The 23,230-nt window shown below is 36.0% G+C and overlaps 1 protein-coding gene across 16 annotated transcripts in view; it reads right to left on the minus strand.

Moving 5' to 3' along the window:
* Positions 1 to 23,230, minus strand: part of VPS13B (vacuolar protein sorting 13 homolog B) — a 1,048,068-nt gene that overhangs the window by 498,280 nt on the left and 526,558 nt on the right. The window contains exon 26 of one of the 16 annotated variants that reach the window (XM_072606876.1): positions 19,555 to 21,667. The exons of the other annotated variants lie outside the window; for them this stretch is intronic. Within the exon in view, the coding sequence (XP_072462977.1) occupies positions 21,470 to 21,667 (198 nt within the window). The 3' untranslated portion in view covers positions 19,555 to 21,469. Of the gene's footprint in view, positions 1 to 19,554; positions 21,668 to 23,230 lie in introns of those variants that run through there. 16 annotated transcript variants of the gene reach the window in all.

The following is a 23,230-nucleotide window of genomic DNA, read 5'->3' on the forward strand; positions in this document are numbered from 1 at the left end:
GGGGTGGGGGGAGGGGACAAAAGGGGAGAAAATTTGGAACCCAAAATTTTGTTAAAATGAATGTTAAAAGTTAAATTAAAAATAAATAAATAATTTTTTTAAAAAAAGAATTTTATTGTAGTCACATCCAAATGCCATTTTGATATCAGTGGAGAAAGATGTCACAAGATTAAAGAACTGTTCAGTGTCTTTTCTGGGAAAGCCATATAGCCTTATACAACAAATGCTTAGTAAGTTGATTTGATTTGATTCCTTTTCACTTTTGAAGACATTCTTTATTTAGGAGATATCAATGGGGAATGACTAACCAAATTACGGTATATCAGTGTAAAGGAATATTATTGTGCTATAAGAAATATGGGAAAACTTGTATGAAATGAGAAAGAGTGAAATAAATAGAACCTGCAGAACAATTTATACAATAACAACAGTAATATAAAGAAAAACAGCATTGAAAGACTTAAGATTTGTGTTCAATACAATAATCAACCACGATTCTGAAGGACGAGTAATGAAACATGTTTCCCAGCTTCTGAAAGAGGGTGCAAAATAAGAAATACATTATTAAATACAAACAATATAGGAATTAATTTTACTTTACTAGACATGAGTGTTAAAAGGTATACGTTGAATTTATTATACATACAAAAGGAAAAGCAAGTTATATATATTTTTCTCCTCATTTTTTTATTTATTTAGTATTTTATTTTCCCCCAGTTACATGTAAAAACTGTTTTAACATTTATTTTTAAAACTTTAAGTTCCAAATTATCTCCCTTCTTCCCTCACCACTCCCCTCATTGAGAAGGCAAGCAATTTGATATAGATTGTATATGTGTAGTCATGTATAATCTAATGATCATGTTGTGAAAGACTAACTGTATTTCCTTCCATCCTTTTGCCCCTCCTGTTTATTCTGTTCTGTCTCTCCTTTGACCCTGTCCCTCCTCAAGAATGTTTTGCTTCTGACTGCCCCCTCCCTCAAACTACCCTCTCTTCTCTTATCCCCTTCCCTACTCCTTTCCTGTAGGGTAAGATAGATTTCTATACCCAACTGAGTATGTATGCTCTTCTGCAATCTCTATGTTATAAAGATTCATGGTTTTGTGTGTAGTCTTCATTTTTCTGTTCTATTTTTTATACTAAAGTGCTTACATTTCAGTTGTTTTTTTGTTCAGTTCAGAATAAAAATATAGTGCTTACCAGTAATTGTTGTAGCACTCATAGGGTTTAAATTATTTTGATTCTTTTTTTAAAAAAATTATTTATTTATTTTTAATTTAACTTTTAACATTCATTTTAACAAAATTTTGGGTTCCAAATTTTCTCCCCTTTTGTCCCCTCCCCCCACCCCAAAACACAAAGCATTCTAATGGCCCCTATCACCAATCTGCCCTCTCTTCCATCATCCCTTTCTGCCCTTCTCTCCATCTTCTCTTTTGTCCTGTAGGGCCAAATAACTTTCTATACCCCTTTACCTGTATTTCTTGTTTCCTAGTAGCAAGAACAGTACTCGACAGGTGTTCCTAAAACTTTGACTTCCAACTTCTCTTCCTCCCTCCTTCCCCACCCCTTCCCTTTGGAAGGCAAGCAATTCAATATAGGAAATATCTGTGTAGTTTTGCAAATGACTTCCATTAATAGTCGTGTTGTATAAGACTAACTACGTTTCCCTCCATCCTATCCTGTCCCCCATTACTTCTATTCTCTCTTTTGATCCTGTCCTTCCCCATGAGTGTTGACCTCAAATTGCTCCCTCCTCCCCATGCCCTCCCTTCCATCCTCCCCCCCACCCTGCTTATCCCCTTATCCCCCATTTTCCTGTATTGTAAGATAGGTTTTCATATCAAAATGAGTGTGCATTTTATTCCTTCCATTAGTGGAATGTGATGAGAGTTAACTTCATGTTTTTCTCTCACCTCCCCTCTTCTTCCCTCCACTAAAAAGTCTTTTGCTTGTCTCTTTTATGAGAGATAATTTGCCCCATTCCATTTCTCCCTTTCTCCTCCCAATCTATTTCTCTCTCACTGCTTGATTTCATTTTTTTAAGATATGATCCCCTCCTCTTCAATTCACTCTGTGCACTCTGTCTCTATGTGTGTGTGTGTGTGCATGTGCATGTGCGTGTGTATGTGTGTGTGTGTAATCCCACCCAGTACCCAGATACTGAATAGTTTCAAGAGTTACAAATACTGTCTTTCCATGTAGGAATGTAAACAGTTCAACTTTTGTAAGTCCCTTATGACTTCTCTTTGCTGTTTACCTTTTCATGCTTCTCTTCATTCTTGTGTTTGAAAGTCAAATTTTCTTTTCAGCTCTGGTCTTTTCATCAAGAATGCTTGAAAGTCCTCTATTTCATTGAAAGACCAATTTTCCCCCTGAAGTATTATACTCAGTTTTGCTGGGTAGGTGATTCTTGGTTTTAGTCCTAGTTCCTTTGACTTCTAGAACATCCTATTCCATGCCCTTCCATCCCTTAATGTAGAAGCTGCTAGATCTTGTGTTATTCTGATTGTACTTCCACAATACTTGAACTGTTTCTTTCTAACTGCTTACAATATTTTCTCCTTGACCAAGGAACTCTGGAATTTGGCCACAATGTTCCTAGGAGTTTCTCTTTTTGGATCTTTTTCAGGAGGGGATTTGTGGATTCTTTCAATATTTATTTTACCCCCTGGTTTTAGAATCTCAGGGCAGTTTTCCTTGATAATTTAATGAAAGATGATGTCTAGGCTCTTTTTTTGATCATGGCTTTCAGGTAGGCCCATAATTTTTAAATTGTCCCTCCTGGATCTATTTTCCAGGTCAGTTGTTTTTCCAATGAGATATTTCACATTATCTTCCATTTTTTCATTCTTTTGGTTTTGTTTTGTGATTTCTTGGTTTCTCATAAAGTCATTGGCCTCCATCTGTTCCATTCTAATTTTGAAAGAACTATTTTCTTCAGTGAGCTTTTGAACCTCCTTTTCCATTTGGCTAATTCTGCTTTTGAAAGCATTCTTCTCCTCATTGGCTTTTTGAACCTCTTTTGCCAATTGAGTTAGGCTAGTTTTCAAGGTGTTAATTTCTTCAACATTTTTTTGGTTCTCCTTTAGCAGGGAGCTGATCTGCTTTTCATGCTTTTCTTTCATCCCTCTCATTTCTCTTCCCAGTTTTTCCTCCACCTCTCTAACTTGATTTTCAAAATCCTTTTTGAGCTCTTCCATGGCCTGAGCCCATTGGGTGGGCTGGGACACAGAATCCTTGATTTCTGTGTCTTTCCCTGATGGTAAGCATTGTTCTTCCTCCTCAAAAAGGAAGGGAGGAAATACCTGTTCACCAAGAAAGTAGCCTTCTATAGTCTTATTTTTTTTCCCTTTTCTGGGCATTTTTCCAGCCAGTGACTTGACTTCTGAGTTTTCTTTCCATCCCCACCTCACCTCTAGATCTGCCCAGCCAGAGCTTGGGGTCTGAGATTCAAATGCTGCTTCCCAGCCTCAGGGGTTTGGGCAGGGGCGGGGCTGCTATTCAGTGTGAGATTAAGTTCAGGTGCTCAGGTGGGGGCAGGGCCACCACTCAGGGCTCAGTTCCCTCAGGGGGTTTATGCAGAGACCTTCAACACTGAATCCAGGCTCCTGCCTGCTTGGGGAGCCCTGGTCTGCTCCCCCCTCTGCTGCTGCCTCCCTGAGTTATGGGGGCACCCCACTCCCGTCTCAGCAAACCGAGAAGACCCTCTCACCAACCTTTGGGGCCCGCAGGTGGAGGGACCCGCGCGGCCACTGGAGATTCTGTCCCTGAAGCCTGCTCGGATCCGCTCCTTTTGGCGCCGTGCACGGCCAAGGCAGGGCTGGGCTCGGCTCAGGATCCGGGCGCGACGGACCTTTTGCGAGAGGTTTTCAGGGCTCTCTGGAACAGAAATCTCGTCCACTCCGTTGTTCTGTGGCTTCTGCTGCTCCAGAATTTGTTGGGAGTTTTTTTTTACAGATATTTTATGGGCTGTGGGTTCGGAGCTAGCATATGTGTGTCTTTCTACTCCGCCATCTTGGCTCTGCCCCCCTACAATAAAATTCTTAATGGATATTGAAGCAAGATAGAAATGAATCTGGAGTTCACAATAAATCAATGGATAATGGTGATATATATATAAATAGCTTGGTCTTTTTCAGCAAAGATAACAGCATGCATGAAGATATTAAGGAGAAAGCTATATACAAATATAATGAAACTTAGTAGCATCCTAAAATCAAAGCTGAAGGGAGAGAACACACTTAACCCCATTACCATTTATGCTATAACCTTTCCAAAGGCACATTTTTGGAAATGTAAAATAAATCATAACAGATTTGGAAAGCATCCTAACAAGAACCATTACAATAGTAACAAGCCCTGAGCCTGACATCCTAAAACAGCTATAGAAAGTGTAACACTTCGGTTACAAAAAAAGGAAAAAGAGAGATAACCTTAGAACATGTGATAAACAGGTCACTTATAGAAATAATTAGAGATCTCTTTCCTGAACAACAATAAAGGCTGATAACAGATATTCTGTTGTTGGTCAGTCATTTTCAGTCACGTCTGACGCTTCATGACCCCATTTAGGGTTTCAAAGGCACTAGAGTGGTTTGCCAATGCCTACTCCAGTTCATTTTACAGATGAGGAAACTGAGGCAAGCAGGGCTGGGTGACTTGATCAATCAGAGTCACACAGTCAGTAAGTACTTGAGGCCAGATTTGAACTCAGGCCTGACTCTAGGCCTAGCACTCTATCTCACTTAGCTGCCCAATAACAGGTATACACAATTGACTTTATTAAGTGTAATTCAAAGCAGTTTACTTCAGGATGGTGCCTGTGAAGAAGCTTAGAAGAATATAATAAAAAGTCACATCACTGACAAAATGCACAAGAATTAATTTAACAATGAAAACTTAAATATCAAATGCCTGATTTATGTGGATTTGTCTCTAGAAAAGGAGGGATTTACAATGGAACTTTAGGATAAGCTCATTATCACCACCAGAAATTACAGAAAGGGTATCATTAGGTAGCACAGACTTAGTAATCAACGTAAATTATGCAAGAAAATGGTAAAAACTGAAATATAAGATTGTAGGTTATAACACTTTGGCACCTAAAACATGATTTGATGGCTAGAGCTATTCATCAGTAACCCAATGCCTTTCATAGACCAGAAGAAGAAAAAATCTCTATTCGCCAGATTTCAAAATAACCTGGGGAACTCAATCAATAAATTGATTGTAAACTGTACTGGAACCATGATTATCCATTCTTCATTATTATCAGGCCAGTGTTACAGACTACTCCTTTTATTTCATTCTCATACGTATTTTCATGGTGCACCAGAGAGAGTGGCAGACCCATGGGCAAAAGTTAGAAGTCAGCAGGTCATATGCCTATGTGAATTTGGACAAGAGATGTCCCTTCTCTGGGCTCCAGTTAATTGAGCTATAAAATAAAGCAGTATATGGACTAGACTAGATGGCCACTAAGGTCCCTTCCAACTCTCATATTCTCTGATCCTATGACTGTGACCAGAAGTCCTCTGAGGTCTTTTCAAGTTCAAAATCTATGCTCCTCATATTTATCTAAGAAGTGGATACATTCAACTTCTTTAGGAAGTTTTTACTATTGCCAAAGTGTTTCAACAGCTCCCTTTAATAACTTCATTTTTCTTAGTCCCCCAGGATATTATATTGGCAAATGTACAAAAGCAATATATAAAGTTGTAAAGTGTTTGGTGTGGGAATGTTTGAAGACCAAAAAACACCACTGTTCAATAATTTATTGTGACCTGTGATTACAGACCTCAGCTTTAAGAAATAAGAACAGCCTATTGATCTAACTACAGTAAGCAGAACAAACAGTTCTCTGCTAGGGATTTTCATGTTAATGCTTCTCCAAAAGAAGTTCTAACTCTGCCACAGTTGAAATTCCTAAGAGATCCAGAAACCACAAAAGGAATGTAGGTTCTTTTGTTAGTTTTTTTTTAAAGCAACACAACATCTAATAAAATACAAACTAATACCAGAACAAGATAAATGTTGCAAAAGTCAAGTTCAATAGAAAACAATAGGAACAGAAACTGTGGTTAGCATGTCTTCTTTTGCAGAGTTTCTCAGATCCTAAGCATGCATAAATTAAATCCTCCCTACAGTAATAAGAACAACACAAAATCCTCAGAACAGAACTGTGGGGTAGTCACATCTCAAATGAAGGAGACCTCAATTTTTAATACTATTAGTTTTATTGAGTAAGAGTTTTAAGAAAGTATGGTCTCAAATTTAAAACATAAGCTGTCAACAAGAAGAATTTTTGCTTTCCTTCCTCAAGCAGTTTCAGTTTTCATTCTGGATTCACAATATTCGGTGTGGTATTGTTAAATATGTTTATGCATTAATTTTCTGCTCTGTTTCCAAATCTACAGCCAGATCAAGCCAGAATCAGAGATGCTGAACTATTTTCCCACACCTCATGATGCCAAGTTCTAAAATATACAGTTTAATTCTTTCACCAATTGTTGCAAATTGACCAAAATACTGAGTTTATTTTCCTAGCTGAATTTATCTTTATTCATCAGGAAGAGCCAAACACTCGAGGCCTCCATCCTTGGCCTGCCTCAAAGCACAGAGATGATGATCATAGCTTGGCCACACTACTACTTTCTCAGCCTTATCAAAATAACTACAGTGTTCTTGTTCAATCACAGAACCTCCCCAAGGGCTAAACACTTGGACCGCTGTTTGTACTTAAGTCAACAGAAACAAGTGGCCTGCTTTAGTCTGCATTACCTTTGCTCAGGCTATTTCAATGCAAGGGTGGTAAAAATGATTAACTGTTTCTAAGCCCAGTACTTAAACCTCTCACTCATGTTTCTAGCTCTACAACCACCCAGAAAGAAATTCGGGAAGCTCTAGCTTTACTCTTGCACAAGTGCAGAGCTCCCTATCAACTTGTCAGCATGAAAAGAATTACTCACAACCTAAAGAATAAATCATCAAATGATCATGTAAATAAATACTCTTTTTACTATTTAATTCAAGCAATTGTTAGAATGCTCATGTTTTTTAAAATCAGATTCACTTAAAGTCCATATGATATAAAAATGTCTTTTAAAAGTAATCTTTCTGATCTAATTTAGCAGAAATATTTTCTCTAAAAAAAGTGATATCTATTATTTTTACATCATTTTTATTCAGCATTCCCCTCTTGCCACCAAGAGAGTACTCCCTATAACCAAAAATTTTAAAGTAGAAGAAGTTAAGCAGTGCAAACCAACATATTCATCACATCTAACAGCATACGAAGTACCTATACTTTCAATAGTCAATTAAAAAATTCATACACTGACTGTTAGAAATACTTGTCAAGATATAATAGCTGTGATTTAAAATGCAAAGTAAGATAAAAAATAAACTCAAAAAACAGAACTATCCATGGATAGGAGATTAACCTAAAGAAATACAATAAATGAAAGATAACCTCAGAGCAACACTGTGGAAGAAAAATATTTCAAATATGAAATTTAACGAAAAAACTAAAGTAAAGCAATGGTGATTATATGTGAAGCATTTTTTTAAAAAATATTTTTAAACTGAAAAGTATGATGTAAATATTTTTTGCTGCATAACTTGGGGAGCCAAAACAAATCTTCATTTGCTTATTAAGCTCTGAAATGTTCTTTTCAAACAATGACACAAAGATTTTCTAAATGTCATAATAACTTCACTTTTTAAAAGTTTATATAATTTTATGTTGAACATAAGTCATGAAAATACAAATGGTAATTAAATGGTTTTTAGAAATACATCTAAAAGTAATTTTCAGTAATGAGTAATAGTAACAAGTTCAAGGAAGACAGGGTGAAAACATTTGATGCACTGGCAATCTGCGAATGAAATTTGCAAAAAGCTTAATTTGAATTAAAAGTTTAGAGAGTTTGTTCCCTCCAAATCTACAAGATTTGTATTTTATGAAGGGAAACTGTCAAAAATTTTGGTATGAATCTTTTTCCCAAGTGTAGGATAGCCCTAACTTTTAAAAATTGGATGCTGAATTGTAAATCAATGGTTTCATGTAGGCTGAATTTTAAGAATAGTAGCACCTCACACTGGTTAGACACGACAGAGAAGTAAGCTCCTAGTACAGCACTTAAAATTTCTGAACCAATAAATAATAGAAGTCAAATTTTATTGTGAACATAAGGTGTCAAATTTTACTGAGAGCTTAACATGTCAGTTTGTCTTAAGGGAACTGAGAAACAATATTTTAGCGCTTATGTGGCATTTCAGATTTGCCTAAAGCGTTCTTATCACTTATTAGTTCTCACAACACTCTAGTGAGGAAAACTGGGATTATCAAATTTACTTTATTGACAAAGAAGATAAAAAGCAAAAATGTAAATTGGTTTGCTTGAAGTCACAAATGACCACTGACAGAGGCAGGGCTACAATTCACTTAATACTCAATTTCATACAATGTAGCTACAGTTTTTTAGACAGGTGATTACGAATTTATTTTGGTCTTTTTTGTTGCTGAATTTTTTTTTACATCAAGAAGAATAATCAATTGTTCTTTTTCATTTCCATTGTTGACCAAAGAGAAAAGCAAAGTTCCTCCTTGCTATGGAAAAGTTCACACAGGGAAAATGTTAGGAGCCCTCTTATTTGTTGTTGTGGGGGGTTTTTTGAGGAGGGGAGGATGAGATCTGCCACTGGTTTAGGAAACTTCAGTGAACAGCACCTCTACCAATGAGGCAATGTTGTTATATTAAGTCAACTGTGATCTGAAAAACAGTAAATTTTGAATGTAATGAAAGGCAGTATAGCACAATGGATAGAGAACATATCTCACAGCCAGGTAAAGCTGGGTTTAAGGCTGGCTCTCTGACATTTACTGTCTTATGCAACTTTAGATAAGTTACTGAACCTCTCTTAGTATCCCAAGGCTTCTTTTCAAGACCATAAAAACAATCACTAGTATCAAATGAGATAATATATGTGAAATGTTTTACCAACTTTGAAGCACCATATAAGTGTTAGCTATTATAGTTGTTGTTTTGTTTTTGATGGAGGGAGTTTCCTCACTAGGAGTTCTCTGAAATCATATGTATGGACCAAAAGAACTCAAATATAAGAAAGATAGTAAAACTTCAACTGTCTGAGAGCTATGAAACAAAAGGTAAACAAAAAACAAAACAACATTTTTTTACACTTTTGAGAAGGTAAAGAGATGTCACAAAGCCATGTATTTTATTCATAGACAAAAGACTCTCAAACAGATATAGTTCATTCTCATTTTACAGGTATTTCTGAAACATTAGTTTATCTGATTTCCCATGATTATGGATTCTACTAGAGGCCCTGGGTTCCACAGTAATAAGGAAAGGTGGTTCTCAACACGGAAGACCATCTCATTTTCCAGGTTTCTCTGAGGAAGTAAAGTTGGAAAGGTTAGTAGAGGAGGCCTGAAAATTTGAACATTAAAAAAAAAAGGTAAGGGGGAAGAGCTAAGATGGCAGAGAAAAAGCAGGGACTTGCTTGAGCCCTCCCCTAAACCTCTCCAAATGCTTGTAAAAAACAATGACTCTACACAAATTCTAGAGCAGCAGAACCCTCAAAATAACAGAGTGAAACAAATTTCCAGCCTAAGACAATCTGGAAGGTCTACAGAAAAGGTCTGTTGCAGTAGTCTGAGAGAGGAGCACAATCCAGCACAAAAGGCTCCAGCACAGACCAGGCCCCAGAAAACCTAGAGCACACCTCAGGGGACTGAATCACTGGCAGCTATGGTGGTTTCTAGACTTCTTGACTCTAAATGGGAAAAACAACCTAGGAGGTCAGCAGGAAAGGTCCGCTGGACCTGGGTGAGAGAAGAGTACAGTCTGGCCCCAATTCTGGGGCTGTGGTGGTCACTGCAGCTGAAGCAATGGTGGCAACAGCTGTTTCCAGAGCTCTCGGCATATGGATGATAGGGAGATTGAGTAACTAATCACAGGGAGATTACAGGGATCTCTTTGCTGGCAGTGAGGCAGGATTCTCTTGCTTTGACCGTGCTTCAATCTGGGTCACAGTCCTAGGATGAGAAGGCATGCTAGTGTGGCAGAGCTTGTGACAATGATGGAGATGGAATCCTTCTCACAAGTCCAAGGAAGAAAGGAGAGCATGTGGTCCATCACAGACTAAGGCACAGGCCAGGTGAGGAATAAACACCTCTCCTTTGATCATACCATCTGAGAAGAACTGAAAACTTACAGGTCCTTAGAAGTATCTCTGAAAACAGCTGCATAAACCTCCTGAACCTTGAAACACTACATCCTCCACACTGGAAGCAGAGTTCTACCTTAAAGAGTTTAAAAGTCAAGTAATTGGCTGAGAAAAAGAGCAAACAGCCGAAAAAAAACTCAGACTATAGAGTCTTACTTTGGTGACAACAAAGATCAAAACATACAACCAGAAGAAGACAACAAGGCCAAAACTCCTACATCTAACAACTCCAAGAAAAACATGCATTGGCTGAAGGGCATGGAAGAGATCAAAAAGGATTTTAAAAATCAAATAAGAGAAGTAGAGGAAAACTTGGGAAGAGAAATGAGAGTGATGCGAGACAATCACGAAAAATGGGTAAATAAAATAAACTAACTCAAATGGCAAAAGATGTCCAAAAAGCTAGCGAGGAGAAGAATGCTTTAAAAAGCAGAACTGACCAAATGGAAAAGGAGGTCCAAAAGTTCACTGAAGAAAACAATTGCTTAAAAATTAGAATGGAGCAAATAGAAGCTAATGACTTTATGAGAAATCAGGAAATTATAAAACAAATCAAAAGAATGAAAAAAATAGAAGACAATATGAACTATCTCACCGGAAAAACCATTGACCTGGAAAATGGATCCAGGATATATAATTTAAAAATTATTGGACTACCTGTAAGCCATGATCAAAAAACAAGCCTAGACATCATCATGCAAGGAATTATCAAGAAAAACTGCCCTGATCTTCTAGAACCAGAGAATAAAATAAAAATTGACAGAATCTAGCAATCACCTCCTGAAAGATATCACAAAAGGAAAACTCCTAGGTACATTATAGCCAAATTCCAGAGTTCCCAGATCAAGGAGAAAATACTGTAAGAAGCCAGAAAGAAACAACTCAAATATTGTGGAAACACAATTAGGATAACACAAGGTTTAGTAGCTTTTCCATTAAGTGATCAGAGGGTTTGGAATAAGATATTCTGGGGGTCAAAGGGGGTAGGATTAAAATCAAGTATCACCTACCCAGCAAAACTGAGTATAATCCTTCAGGGGGGAAAATGAATATGCAATGAAATAGAGGACTTTCAAGAATTCTTGATGAAAGGACCAGAGCTAAATAGAAATTTTGCCTTTCAAAAATAAGAAACAAGAGAAGCACAAAAGGGTAAAAAGGAAAGAGAAATCATAAGGGACTTATTAAAGTTTAACTGTTTACATTCCTATATAGAAAGATGATATTTGTAACTTATGAGACCTTTCTCAGTATTAGGGTAGTGTGTGTACACACACACACGCACACGCACAAGCACACACACGCACACACACAAGCACACACACATACACACACACACACCCCGAGGGTGAGTTGAAAATGAAGGGATATCTAAAAAATCAAATTAAGGAGTAAGAGAGGAGTGTAGTAGGAGGAGAATGGGGTGAATTATCTCACATAATAGAGGTAAGAAAAAGCTTTTACTGTGGTGGGAAGAGAAGGGAGGTGAGAAGAAATGCCTGAACCTTAGTCTCATTGGATATACCTTAAGGAAGGAAAAACATACACACTCAATTGGGCATGAAAGTCTATCTTACCCTACAGGAAAGCAGGAGGGAAGGGGAGAAGAGAGGGAGGGATGATAATAGGGAGGGAAGGGAGTAATCAGAAACAAACACTGTTGAGGAGGGACAGGGTCAAAGAAGAGAACAGAATAAATGGAAGGCAGGATAGGATGAAGGGAAATAGAGTTAGTCTTTCACAATATGACTGTTTTGGAATGGTTTTGCATGACTATACATGTATAACCTATATTGAATTGCTTGATTTCTCAATGAGGGTGGGAAGGGAGTAATCTGAAACCCAAAATTTTAAAAATTAATGTTAAAATTTTTTTATATGCAACTGAGAAATAAGATATACAGGGATTGGGAAGAAATCTATCTTGGCCTACAGGAAAATAGAAAGGAAGGGGATGGGGGGAGTGTGACAGAAGGGTGGGCAGATCGGGGGAAGGGGTAATCAGAATGCGTATGAGTAGGGCAAAGGAAGAGATGGGGAGAAAGTCTGGAACTTAAAATCTTGTGGAAGTGAATTTTCAAAACCAGAAATAAATTAATAAAAAATAAAATTTAAAAAGGTAAGATTCTAATCAGTAAGTAGTAAAATTTATGATGATCTGAAATTACTAATAAGCAAATGCATCAGAACCCTAGGATATAGTCGATTAGATGCTAAAAGCTGGACACTATTCCATATTTTTCTGAATGCCATAATTATGTAAATAATATTTTTGTACATGCGAATAAGATAACTGTGAGAGTTTAAAGGGGGGACAGGTATAAGAGAATGAACAGTTCAAGAGTCCCTTTCTCTTCTTGAAAATATAAATAATTGGCACAAGAACTCAAAACAAGAGGCAGGGACAAAAGACCTAGCAGGCATTAGTAGCTGCAGAAGAAATTGCTTTTTTTACATCACAATATATTTGATACTCATAATGATAGTTTTGAGTTATCCAAAAAAACTGTATTGAAAACAATAAGTTTAAGAAAGTGCTGATATAAATAGCGTCTTCTAGAAAGATTTACACTTAAGACCATCAAAATTAAAAAGGGGTTACAAAAGGGTAAATGCATTTTCATTCAAAGACGAAACTAGGAAAGGTACTCTGTCAGTCAATCAATAAGCATTCGTTAAGTGTCTGTCATGTGCTAGTCACTGTTTTAAGATGAAGATACAAAGAAAGGCAGAAGACCATCCTGGCCCTCAAGAAGCTCACCTTTTATCAGGGGAGACAATATATAAACAATTCTGTACAAATTTTATTCAGGATAAATAGGCAACAATCAATAGAGGAAGGGGCAAATAGAAGGCGCAGTAGATAGAATGCAGGGCCTGGAGTCTAGAAGACTCATCTTCCTGAGTCCAAATGTGGCCTTCCTCAGACATTTCCAAGCTATGTGACCCTGGGCAAGTCACTTAGCATTTTTTCCCCAGTTTCCTCATCTGCAAAATGAGCTGGAGAAGGAAATGGCAAACCACTCCAGTTTTTTGGCCAAGAAAACTCCAAACGGTGTCAAGATGAGTCAGATTTGAATGTAAGCAACTTATCATCATCATCATCAACAACAACAACAACAAAAAGTAACTAGAATTAAGGGGACTTTGGAAAGACTTTTGATAGAAGATGAAATTTTCACTAGGATTTGAAGGAAATAAGGTAGGCAGCTAGTTACATATTCAGAAATAGCACTGATCTTGGACTTAGGATTCAATTAAAAGGAATTAAGGTTAAATTATCCAACATTTTTGTGCTGTGTAACTTTTGGTGAAGCCCTCTAAGCTTCTTTTTTTCACTTTTAAAATGTGGGTAATACTGAGATTACCTATCTTATAATGTCATAAAGAAAGGATTATGTAAAGCACCAAGTACTATTATAATAGGAGGCTAATACTTTTATCATTAGTTCTCATTTCTAGAGTAATTTATGTTTAAAAATAAATTGTTCACAGTACCGCTGACACATTTTTGGGTACCCTCATTATCTGGATCATACTCTTCAGGACCTGCTCCAGTTTGTTAACATCTATTTTAAAATGCAGTGTCTAAGACTATAGGAAATTTTGCAAATAGAAAAACAAGCAAGATTTTTCCTTCCCTTGTTCTGGATACCATACTCTATCATATTTTGTTAAGCAACTTTCCAGAGAGCCATATCAATCTTTTAACTCACAATGAGCTTGCATTTCACTGAAATCTTTAAGTCTTATGTAGAAATACTTTTTTGTTATGTCTCCTCCACCTTGCACTTGCACAGTTGATTTTTTTAAGTCTAAGTGCGGAAATGCATACTTATCATTATTAATTTTCATCTGTAGATCTGACCCATTGTTCCATTTACCCATGCCAGCTCCATGTCACCTACAAATTTGATAGACATGCTTTTTATATCCCTAATCAAGTTACTGATAAAAATTTCTAACTAAAAAGAACCAAGGGAAGAGCACTTTGTGACACTAAAATAGATTTCTACATAAGTTGATCTCTAATAAACAATGTGCTTTGGGTATGACTGATGAATCAATTCTAAATATAATGGTACAATAATGCCACATATATTTCATCATCTTCATCTCAAGCATATCATAAAGCACCTTGGTATAGTAGAAAAGTGATAGGCCTCAGCATATGTCATTGACTCAACCTGTGATCCTTTTTGACAAGGATCTAGCTAGGCTGGCAGATCAGGGGAATGCCAAAGATAGTTTACCTGGCTAAATGGATGGAAGGAAGGATAGATGAATGAATGAATGAGTGAGTGAATGAATGAATGAAAAAGCATACATTACTCTGTGTCAGGCACTGTACCAGATGCTGGGAATATAAAGAAAAAAGTGGCATGCTCTCTGCCTTCAACAAGCTTATATTCTAATAGGGGAAGACAAAATATAGAGGGGGAGTAGTGGATAAATAGAGAAATTTTTGTTTGAAGAATTACTGGAATGGTGAGCATGATACTCACCATTACTAGCACAAGGTATTCTATTTTATCAGGCCTTTTCCACAAGCACAGATAATATTAATTTAATTGCTATTCTCAGAGCAAGAGGTGTAAGGAAAGATGGGGAGGTGAAGAGGCTAAAGCAGGGTGAAAAGCAAGATATTCCCAATATATCCAGGTTAGATGGATGTGAAAAGTAGTCTGGGCTAGTCAAATGTAGTATAATAGATAGGTTTGTACTGACCCACTGACCAATCCAGCCCAGCCCTAGGGTAGATTTCTAATATGAGTGGATTAACTAACTCTGGGAAGAAGGTATGGTCTCTAATCTGGATGGGACCATTCCAGTTAAGGGGGGAGATACAATGGCAGGGAAAAGGGCAAGATGTCCCAAGATTTCCATGGTGGATGGATATAAAGCATATTAGAGGGTCAGCTACACATAGTCTTTTAGTTCATAAAGTCTCTAATGCTATTCCATTGCACCAGATAGAGAGACATTGACAATTAAAACAATTCAGAAATGGTCCAACAACTAGTCTAAATGAGTAGAAATTGACAGTTCAATATCAACTTGAAAGATCTTTACTTGAGTGCTCTGAGATCTCAACTAAATTCTATTCCCTTTAAAATTTTTATTAATGACTTACACAAAATCACAGATGGTGATGGTAAGCTTACTACTCTTTTTTCATTACTTAGTAGCTATATGACCCTGGCAAATCCCTTTTTCTGTTTGCCTCAGCTTCCTCAATTATAAAATGAGAACAACAACAACAACAACAACGCTATCGTGTAGTGCCAGGATGTTGTAAGGATCAAATGAGACGACACTTGTCAAGAACTTTTCACAGTGCCTGATACATATCAGGTGCTTTTAAAAAAGGCTCTTCTCATTCCTTCTTTCTTAAACACGAACTGTGAACAAGGCATATGATAGCTGTTTTTAAGAATTCAAAATGCCTTCACAAGAAAAGATATTAGAATTGTCTGTTGCCAGAGGCAAGACCCTGGATCCATGGGTAGAAACTGCAAAGAGACACACTAAGCTGGACATAAGGGAAAATTCAAGTAAAATTACCTAAATCTAGAGTAGTCAGAGCTACACTGTGAGTTATTTGGGATCCCCTTCACTGGAGATCTTTGACCAAAGGTTAGGGAACCTCTTAGGGACTGTTTTAGTGTAAATTCTTATACAGGTAGGGATTGGATTATATGCACTCAGGTATCTTCTCAGTCTGTTAGCTAATGAGTTTTCTGAGAGGCAAACTACTTATATGGGGTATATTTACTAATTCTTAAATTTGGAAATCTGATCTGTATGTTTCAAATTCCAACGTACTAAAATATTTATAACAGCTCTTTTAGTAGTGGCAAAGATTTAGAAATTGAAGGGATCCCCATCAGTTGGGGAATGGTTGAACAAATTATGGTAAATGATTATAATGGAATACTATCGTGCTATAAGAAAGGATGAGGGATATGATTTTAGAAAAACTTAGGAAGATCTATATGAAATGATGTAGAGTGAAGTGAAGCAGAAGCAGCAGATCATTGTACACAGTAAGAGCAATATTTTGACGGTGAAAGACAGATATTTTGGTCAATACAAAGATCCAAGACAATTCCAAAGGACTCAGGATGAAAAATGCCATCCACTTCTAGAGAGAAAGAGAACTGATGAACTCAGAGCGCAAATTCAAGTGTGTGTGTGTGTGTGTGTGTGTGTGTGTGTGTGTATACACACACACACATACATATACATATATATATATATATTTTTTTTCATTTTCTTTTTGCAACATGGCCAATATGGAAAAGTTTCCATGGTTTCACATGTATACATGATATCATAGTATTTCTTTTTAATAGGGAAGACAGGAGGGAGGAGGAGGCAGTGAGAACACTTGGAACTCAGTTTTTTTTTAAAAAGCAGTAGTAAAGACAAATGATTAGAAAAAGCCCAATGTACTCACCCCATACTTCCTACTATACTCTACACCATAATTCCTCAATAAATACCTGTTGATGATGCTACCTTGAGCACAAATAAATAACTAAAATATTTCCAAATTAGGTGTCCGCAAAAAAAAAAGATTATTACAACCAAAAAACAAATCTCTTTTCCAAGCTGTGAGGAATAAAACATGGCTAGAATTTGTAAACAATACAGATATTTGTAATGGTAGATTGTAAACAATGTACTCAGAAGAGCAATTTATTTAAGACACTTTGTAAAGCAATCCTCTGCATTTTGAGATAACCTTAATTATTATCAAGTTCTTCCTTATACATGTCCACATCTGTCTCCCTTTCAATTACCTAAGTGTGAAAAAGAAAGACTAATATCATTAGGCAACCTAGGCATAGGAAGATTTTTTTTTTTAATTATAAAATTCAACTGGAAAAACCTAAGTAGCTAAAGTCTCAATATCTTTATTATTTTGAATAATCACTAACTACTTTTCCTTATCCATAAAAAGTTACATCCAACTCTTAAGTTCTTCATACTTTTCAAATGTTCTGCCTCTCTCTTGCCCAGGAGTATAAAATTTAAGTGATCTAGTAAACTCTGATTTTATTTGCAAAATGACATTCAAGAATATATAGAGACAAAGCCACCAAAAGTGCTTCCTCTATATTTTTTTCAAAAAAAATATAAAAGGGACATAAAATCATTTGTTGTTAATTTGTTATAATGAAATAAGCATCGATATTCAGAATGGAGGCAGAAACCTAGCCCACTGTTCTAAAAGTATGATATAAAAGAAGGAATTGGGAAATAAACATATATAGCCATGTTTTAGGGTTTGGCAGAATCAGATAACAAGTGACAGAGGCACAGGATCATAAACTTAGAGCTGGAAGGTCCCTTTACACATCAATAATCCAATCATTCCTATACAGTGGAAAATATTAATTTTTTTTTTTTGCTATTATCATTATCAAAGAGTTTTGTTAATGGTCAGCTTAACATATATTGTTCCAGTACAGGAGTTCAGAACCCCAAGGAGATTACAGAAAGAGGGAGGCAGGAAAAAAGTTGCCACCTTTATTTCAATATTTTCCCCCTTTGTCATCCTTTGTATTTTGCTTTATGCATCTAAAAACTATTTTTTTTCCTGAGAAGAGGTCCATGTGCTTCACTAGACTGCTCAAGGTGAAGAATTATGGATCTAGAACTAAATATTTTCTTGATAGCAAAAGAATGAATACAATTAAAAGTAAATAATAAGGGGAAAAACCCTACAACTGAGTTTTGTGATGAAACCAGATAAAATTGTTAACACTGATTATTAGAGTACAGCACCTTCATACAAGTATTCCTGCTCATTATAAAAACAAATAATAAAACTACTTTTGGTTACTTCTATGGATGCATATGTGCCCAAATTTTTAAAATTTTAATGATACATTAAAAACAACAATAACAGATACCTTAAGGCCAGCAATCACAGGATACTGATACATTTAATCATAAGCTTTTTTTGTTGACCACACTACATAAATAAGAGAAGGTAGAACACTTCAGAAACATTACCACTTTTTCTACTCTCCCCTGTTATGCTCCCCAAGCAAGTCCCAGATGATACAAAAGCTCATAAATTCACTGTTGTATACAAATGAAGTACAGGGTTGTTCAGACAAAAGCAGTTTCTCTTCATACAAAATATCCTTAAAAAGAGTTCCTCATGGCCTCTGGATTCCAGTGTTAAAGTTGTACATTTCACTTGATGAACCTTTTTAAGTTGTTGTTTTTTTTTTTTTAATTTTTCCAGCAATGGCCTAAGGCTACTAGTCATAAAATACCCCAGTGTCTTACAAATTAAAGTTGAGTGTCATTCAGATAATGATTGAGATGAGCATTGTTTGCATGAATATGTAACTTATTACTAATGAAGAACTATATAAGAGAAGTGGTGTTGGATCAGAGAGACATGAGTGTAGGAGGAAGACTGACCTGTAGCAAGAAAAAAGAGACAACTACAAACCCAGGGACTATATGAACACAATTATAAAACACTTTTCCCACAAATAAAATCAGATCTAATTAAGTGGAAAAACATCAGTTGCTTGTGGGTAGGCTGAGCCAATATAATAAAAATGACAATTCTGCCTAAATTAAATTACTTATTAAGTGCCATACCAATCAAACTATCAGATAATTATTTTCTAGAGCTAGAAAAAATAATATCAAAATTCATCTGGAAGAACAAAAAGGGGTAGATAGACCAGTGGAATAGGTTAGGTACTCAAGACACAGTAGTCAACGAATATAGAAATCTACTATTGGCTAAACCCAAGGACCGCAGCTTCTGGGATAAGAACTCACTACGTGCCAAAAATTGCTGGGAAAACTGGGTAACAGTGTGATGGAAAGTGGGCATCGACCAATGCCTGACACTGTACACAAGAATAAAGTCCAAATGGGTACATGATCTAGGAATAAAGACTGATACTATTAACAAATTAGTGGAGCAAGGAATAGTGTATTTATCAGATTTACGGAGAATGGGGAAATTTTTGACTATACAAGAGATAGAAAACATTATGAAGTGCAAAATGGACAATTTTGATTACATTAAATTGAAAAGCTTTTGCACAAACAAACCCATGCAACCAAGATTAGGAGGGAAGCAGAAAACTGGGAAAGAATTTTTGCAAGTAGTGTCTGTGATAAAGGCCTCATTTCTAAAATATATATATATATATATATATATATATATATATATATATATATATATATATAAAAATATAAATAGTCATTTCCCAATTGATAAATGGTCAAAGGGCATGAACAGGCAGTTTTCAGAGGAAGAAATAAAAGCTATCTATAATCATATGAAAAAATGCTCTAAATCACTATTGATTAGAAAGATGCAAATCAAAACAACTTTGAGATACCACATCACACCTATCAGATTGGTTAACATGACAAAACAGGAAGATGATAAAAGTTGGAGAAGATGTGGGAGAGTTGAATCATTGCTGGTAGAGTTGTGAACTGATCCAATCATTCTGGAGAGCAATTTGGAACTATGCCCAAAGGGCTACAAAAATGCGCATACCCTTTGACCCAGCAATACTACTTCTAGGACTGTAGCCCCAAGAGATCATAAAAATAGGAAAGGGTCCCACATATACAAAAATATTTATAGCAGCTCTCTTTGTGGTGGCCAAAAACTGGAAGTCAAGGGGATGTCCATCAATTGGGGAATGGCTGAATAAATTGTGGTATGTGAATGTAACGGAATATACTATTGTGCTATAAGAAATGATGAACAGGAAGACTTCAGAGAGGCCTGGAAAGACTTATATGAACTGATGCAGAGTGAAAGGAGCAAAACCAGGAGAACTTTGTACACAGCAACAACCACAGAGTGAGAGGAACTTTTCTGGCAGACTTAGTACTTCATCGCAAGGACTTAAAAAATTCCCAATGGACTCCTGAGGCAAAATGCCTTTCACATGCAGAGAAAGAACTATAGAATTCAATTGCAGAATGAAGCAGATCATCTTTTTTGCATTATGTTTTGTTTTATAATTTCTCTTTCATTTTAATTCTTCTATGCAATATGACTAAGGTGAAAATGTATTTAACAGGAATGTTATGTGTAGAACCCATATAAAATTGTATGCTGTCTCAGGAAGGGATTGGAGAGGGATAGAGGAAGGAAGGGGAGGGAGGGGAAAAAAATCTAAGATATATGGAAGTGGCTGCAGAATACTGAAAACAAATAAAATAATTTAATTTTAAAAAGTTATTTTAAAAACTATTTTAAAAAAAGATAACTGATGAACTGACTGTGTGCATAACTAATTCCAAGATGTCTAGAAGGCAGCAGTCAGAATATTCCATGGAACTCCTGTAAGAGAATTAAGGGAGGTGAGGGAACAAGGTTACAAAAGATAAGAGGGTCCAGAGAGGAAGAAATACCTGCACAGATGAAACCACTGATGAAGTATATTTAGGATTTATAACAATTTACACTGATGTACTCATCAAATTTATAACACACGCAAAATTTTACCTATGATGATATATTTCTATTTATATGACTCAATAATTATCTAGTAGACACGTTCCATATTTAAAACAAACTCACCAAAGTTTTCAAGAATTTTAAGAATTTCAAGAAGTTAGATTAATTTACCTATTTGCCTCAAATGAACCAAACCTTCCCTTTCCAGTCTTGCCAGGCTAGAAAATCTTGATTCATCCTCTTTATCTCCAAATTTTATCTTTTATCAAAATCTTATCAATTTCTGTTTCACAATGTGTATCAGATTTACCCATTACTCTGAATTCCCATATTCATTATCCTAGTCTAGGCCATCATCATTTCATGTTGGGATTACTGCAACAGCCTTATAATTTTCTTCCTAACATCAGTCTCTTTCTAGCCAACTCCATCTTAAGTAACACCAGCAAGCAGAGATTTCACTTTTTTCCCCCTACTTTTGAGGCTACAATGACTCACTTTTGCCCACTAAACAAAGTCTAAACTTCTGTATCTGGATGGCAAAACCTTCCATTATCTCGTCACCCTCTACTTAGTTGACAATTTCTATTTTTCCCCCAATACTAATTATCTGCTTACTATCCGCTACACTCACACGTTGGGTCTCTATCATTGTTCTTATTGTTTCCCCAGATTGGAATGCCCTGAATTTTCTCCACCTGTACAAATCCATCTCATCTTCCATGGCTCTTCTCAAATCTACTACCTTACCTGACCACTCCAGTCCACAGTAGTTTCAAATTTCTCTGAAATCTTGTAACAAAAGTCTGGTGGTGGGTCTGCCTGCCTCAAGTCTTTCTCACTCCAATCCATCCTCCATTCAGCAACTAAAGTGATTTTCCTAAAGCACAGGTCTGAACGTGTCACCTCCCTTGATAAACTCCAGTGGTTTTCTATTGCCTCCAAAAACAAATACGAAATGTTCCAATTAGCATTCAAAGCCCTCATAACCTAACCCCTCCTATCTTTGCTTATAAAAAAACAATAGTTTTATTATTTTATTTTTCATTATGAAATTAAAAAAACACTTCCATAACATAGCTTTATTTAATCCCTTATGTCTTTTCCATTTTTACCTGTTTATGCTTTTCTTGCATCTTTTTGAGATCAATTTTTTTGTCCAGTTCTGGTCTTCTCCTTATCAAAGCTTAAAATCTTTCTATTTTACTGAATGTCCATTTTTCCCCTTGATATATTATGCTTACTTTTGTTGGATAAGTGATTCTTGGTTATAGTCCTAGCTCCTTTGCTTTCTGAAATATCATATTCCATGGCCTCCAATCCTTTAATGTTACAGCTGCTAAGACCTATTTAATCCCTGATTGTGGCTCTCCAATATTTGAATTGTTTCTTTCTGACCATGTGCAGTATTTTTTCCTTTACCTTATAGTTTTGTAAATTAGCTGTGACATTCCTTGTAGATTTTTTGGGGGGGATCTCTTTCCTGAGGTGATCAGTTGATTCTTTCAATGCCTATTCTGTCCTCTGGTTCCAGGACATCAGGGCAGTTTTCCTGGATAATTTATTGGAAGATGCTGTTCAGGCCATCCTTTTGAATAAGGCTTTTAGGTAGTCCAAAGATTCTGATATCATGTCTCCTGGACCTATTTTTCAGGTCAATTGTTTTTCCCGGGAAGTATTTTACATTTTCTTATATTTTTTTTTTTATTCTTTTAAATGTATTTAATTCTTGACATCTCACACAGTCATTAGTTTCCACTTGCCTAATTCTATCTTCTAAGGAGTTGTTTACCTCAATTAGCTTTTGTATTTCCTTTTCCATCTGGTTGAATGTACTTTACAAGGAGTTGTTTTCTTCAGCAGATTTTTATACCTCCTTTTCCATTTGGCTAATTCTACATTTTATCTTTAAGTTTTTGAATTTTATTTTAAACTTAAGTGCAAAATAAGAAAAGAAAAAAAGAAAACACTGCCATGCACACAACAGAATGTAAGAGATGATAAAGCAATACATTTCCATTTCCAGAAAGCCTATATAATAAATACTACATAAGATTCTGAGTTCAAAATGTTTTCTCCCTGCCTCCCTCCCCCTTATTCTCTCACTCCCCAGAGGGCAAACAATCTAATATAGGTCAGACATGCACAGTCTTAAAAAGTGTTTAATGTTTATGGTTGGTTGGTTCCTGTGTCTGTTTTGGTAGGTACACACTCAAGTATTTTATACTGTCTAGTTATTTTAAATGGTCTAAAACAATACTGAATAATATGGCTGACTCAAAGTATAGTTTTCCTATTTTCCTCTTTTGATGAAATCTATTTTAGCTTTAACTTTGTCTGAAATTATGATTAATATTCCTCCTTTTTTTATATAACACATTCTCTTCCTTATCTTTACAATGTTTGTGAGAATCTCTCACAGCATGCACCCAATCCACCCTTCCTCCAATTTGTACTTCTTCTATTACCTCCCCACCTTCTTCAATCCCTCTCCCTTCTATT

The sequence above is a fragment of the Notamacropus eugenii genome, chromosome 4, assembly GCF_028372415.1.
Source record: "Notamacropus eugenii isolate mMacEug1 chromosome 4, mMacEug1.pri_v2, whole genome shotgun sequence".
In the NCBI taxonomy this organism is placed as follows: domain Eukaryota; kingdom Metazoa; phylum Chordata; class Mammalia; order Diprotodontia; family Macropodidae; genus Notamacropus; species Notamacropus eugenii.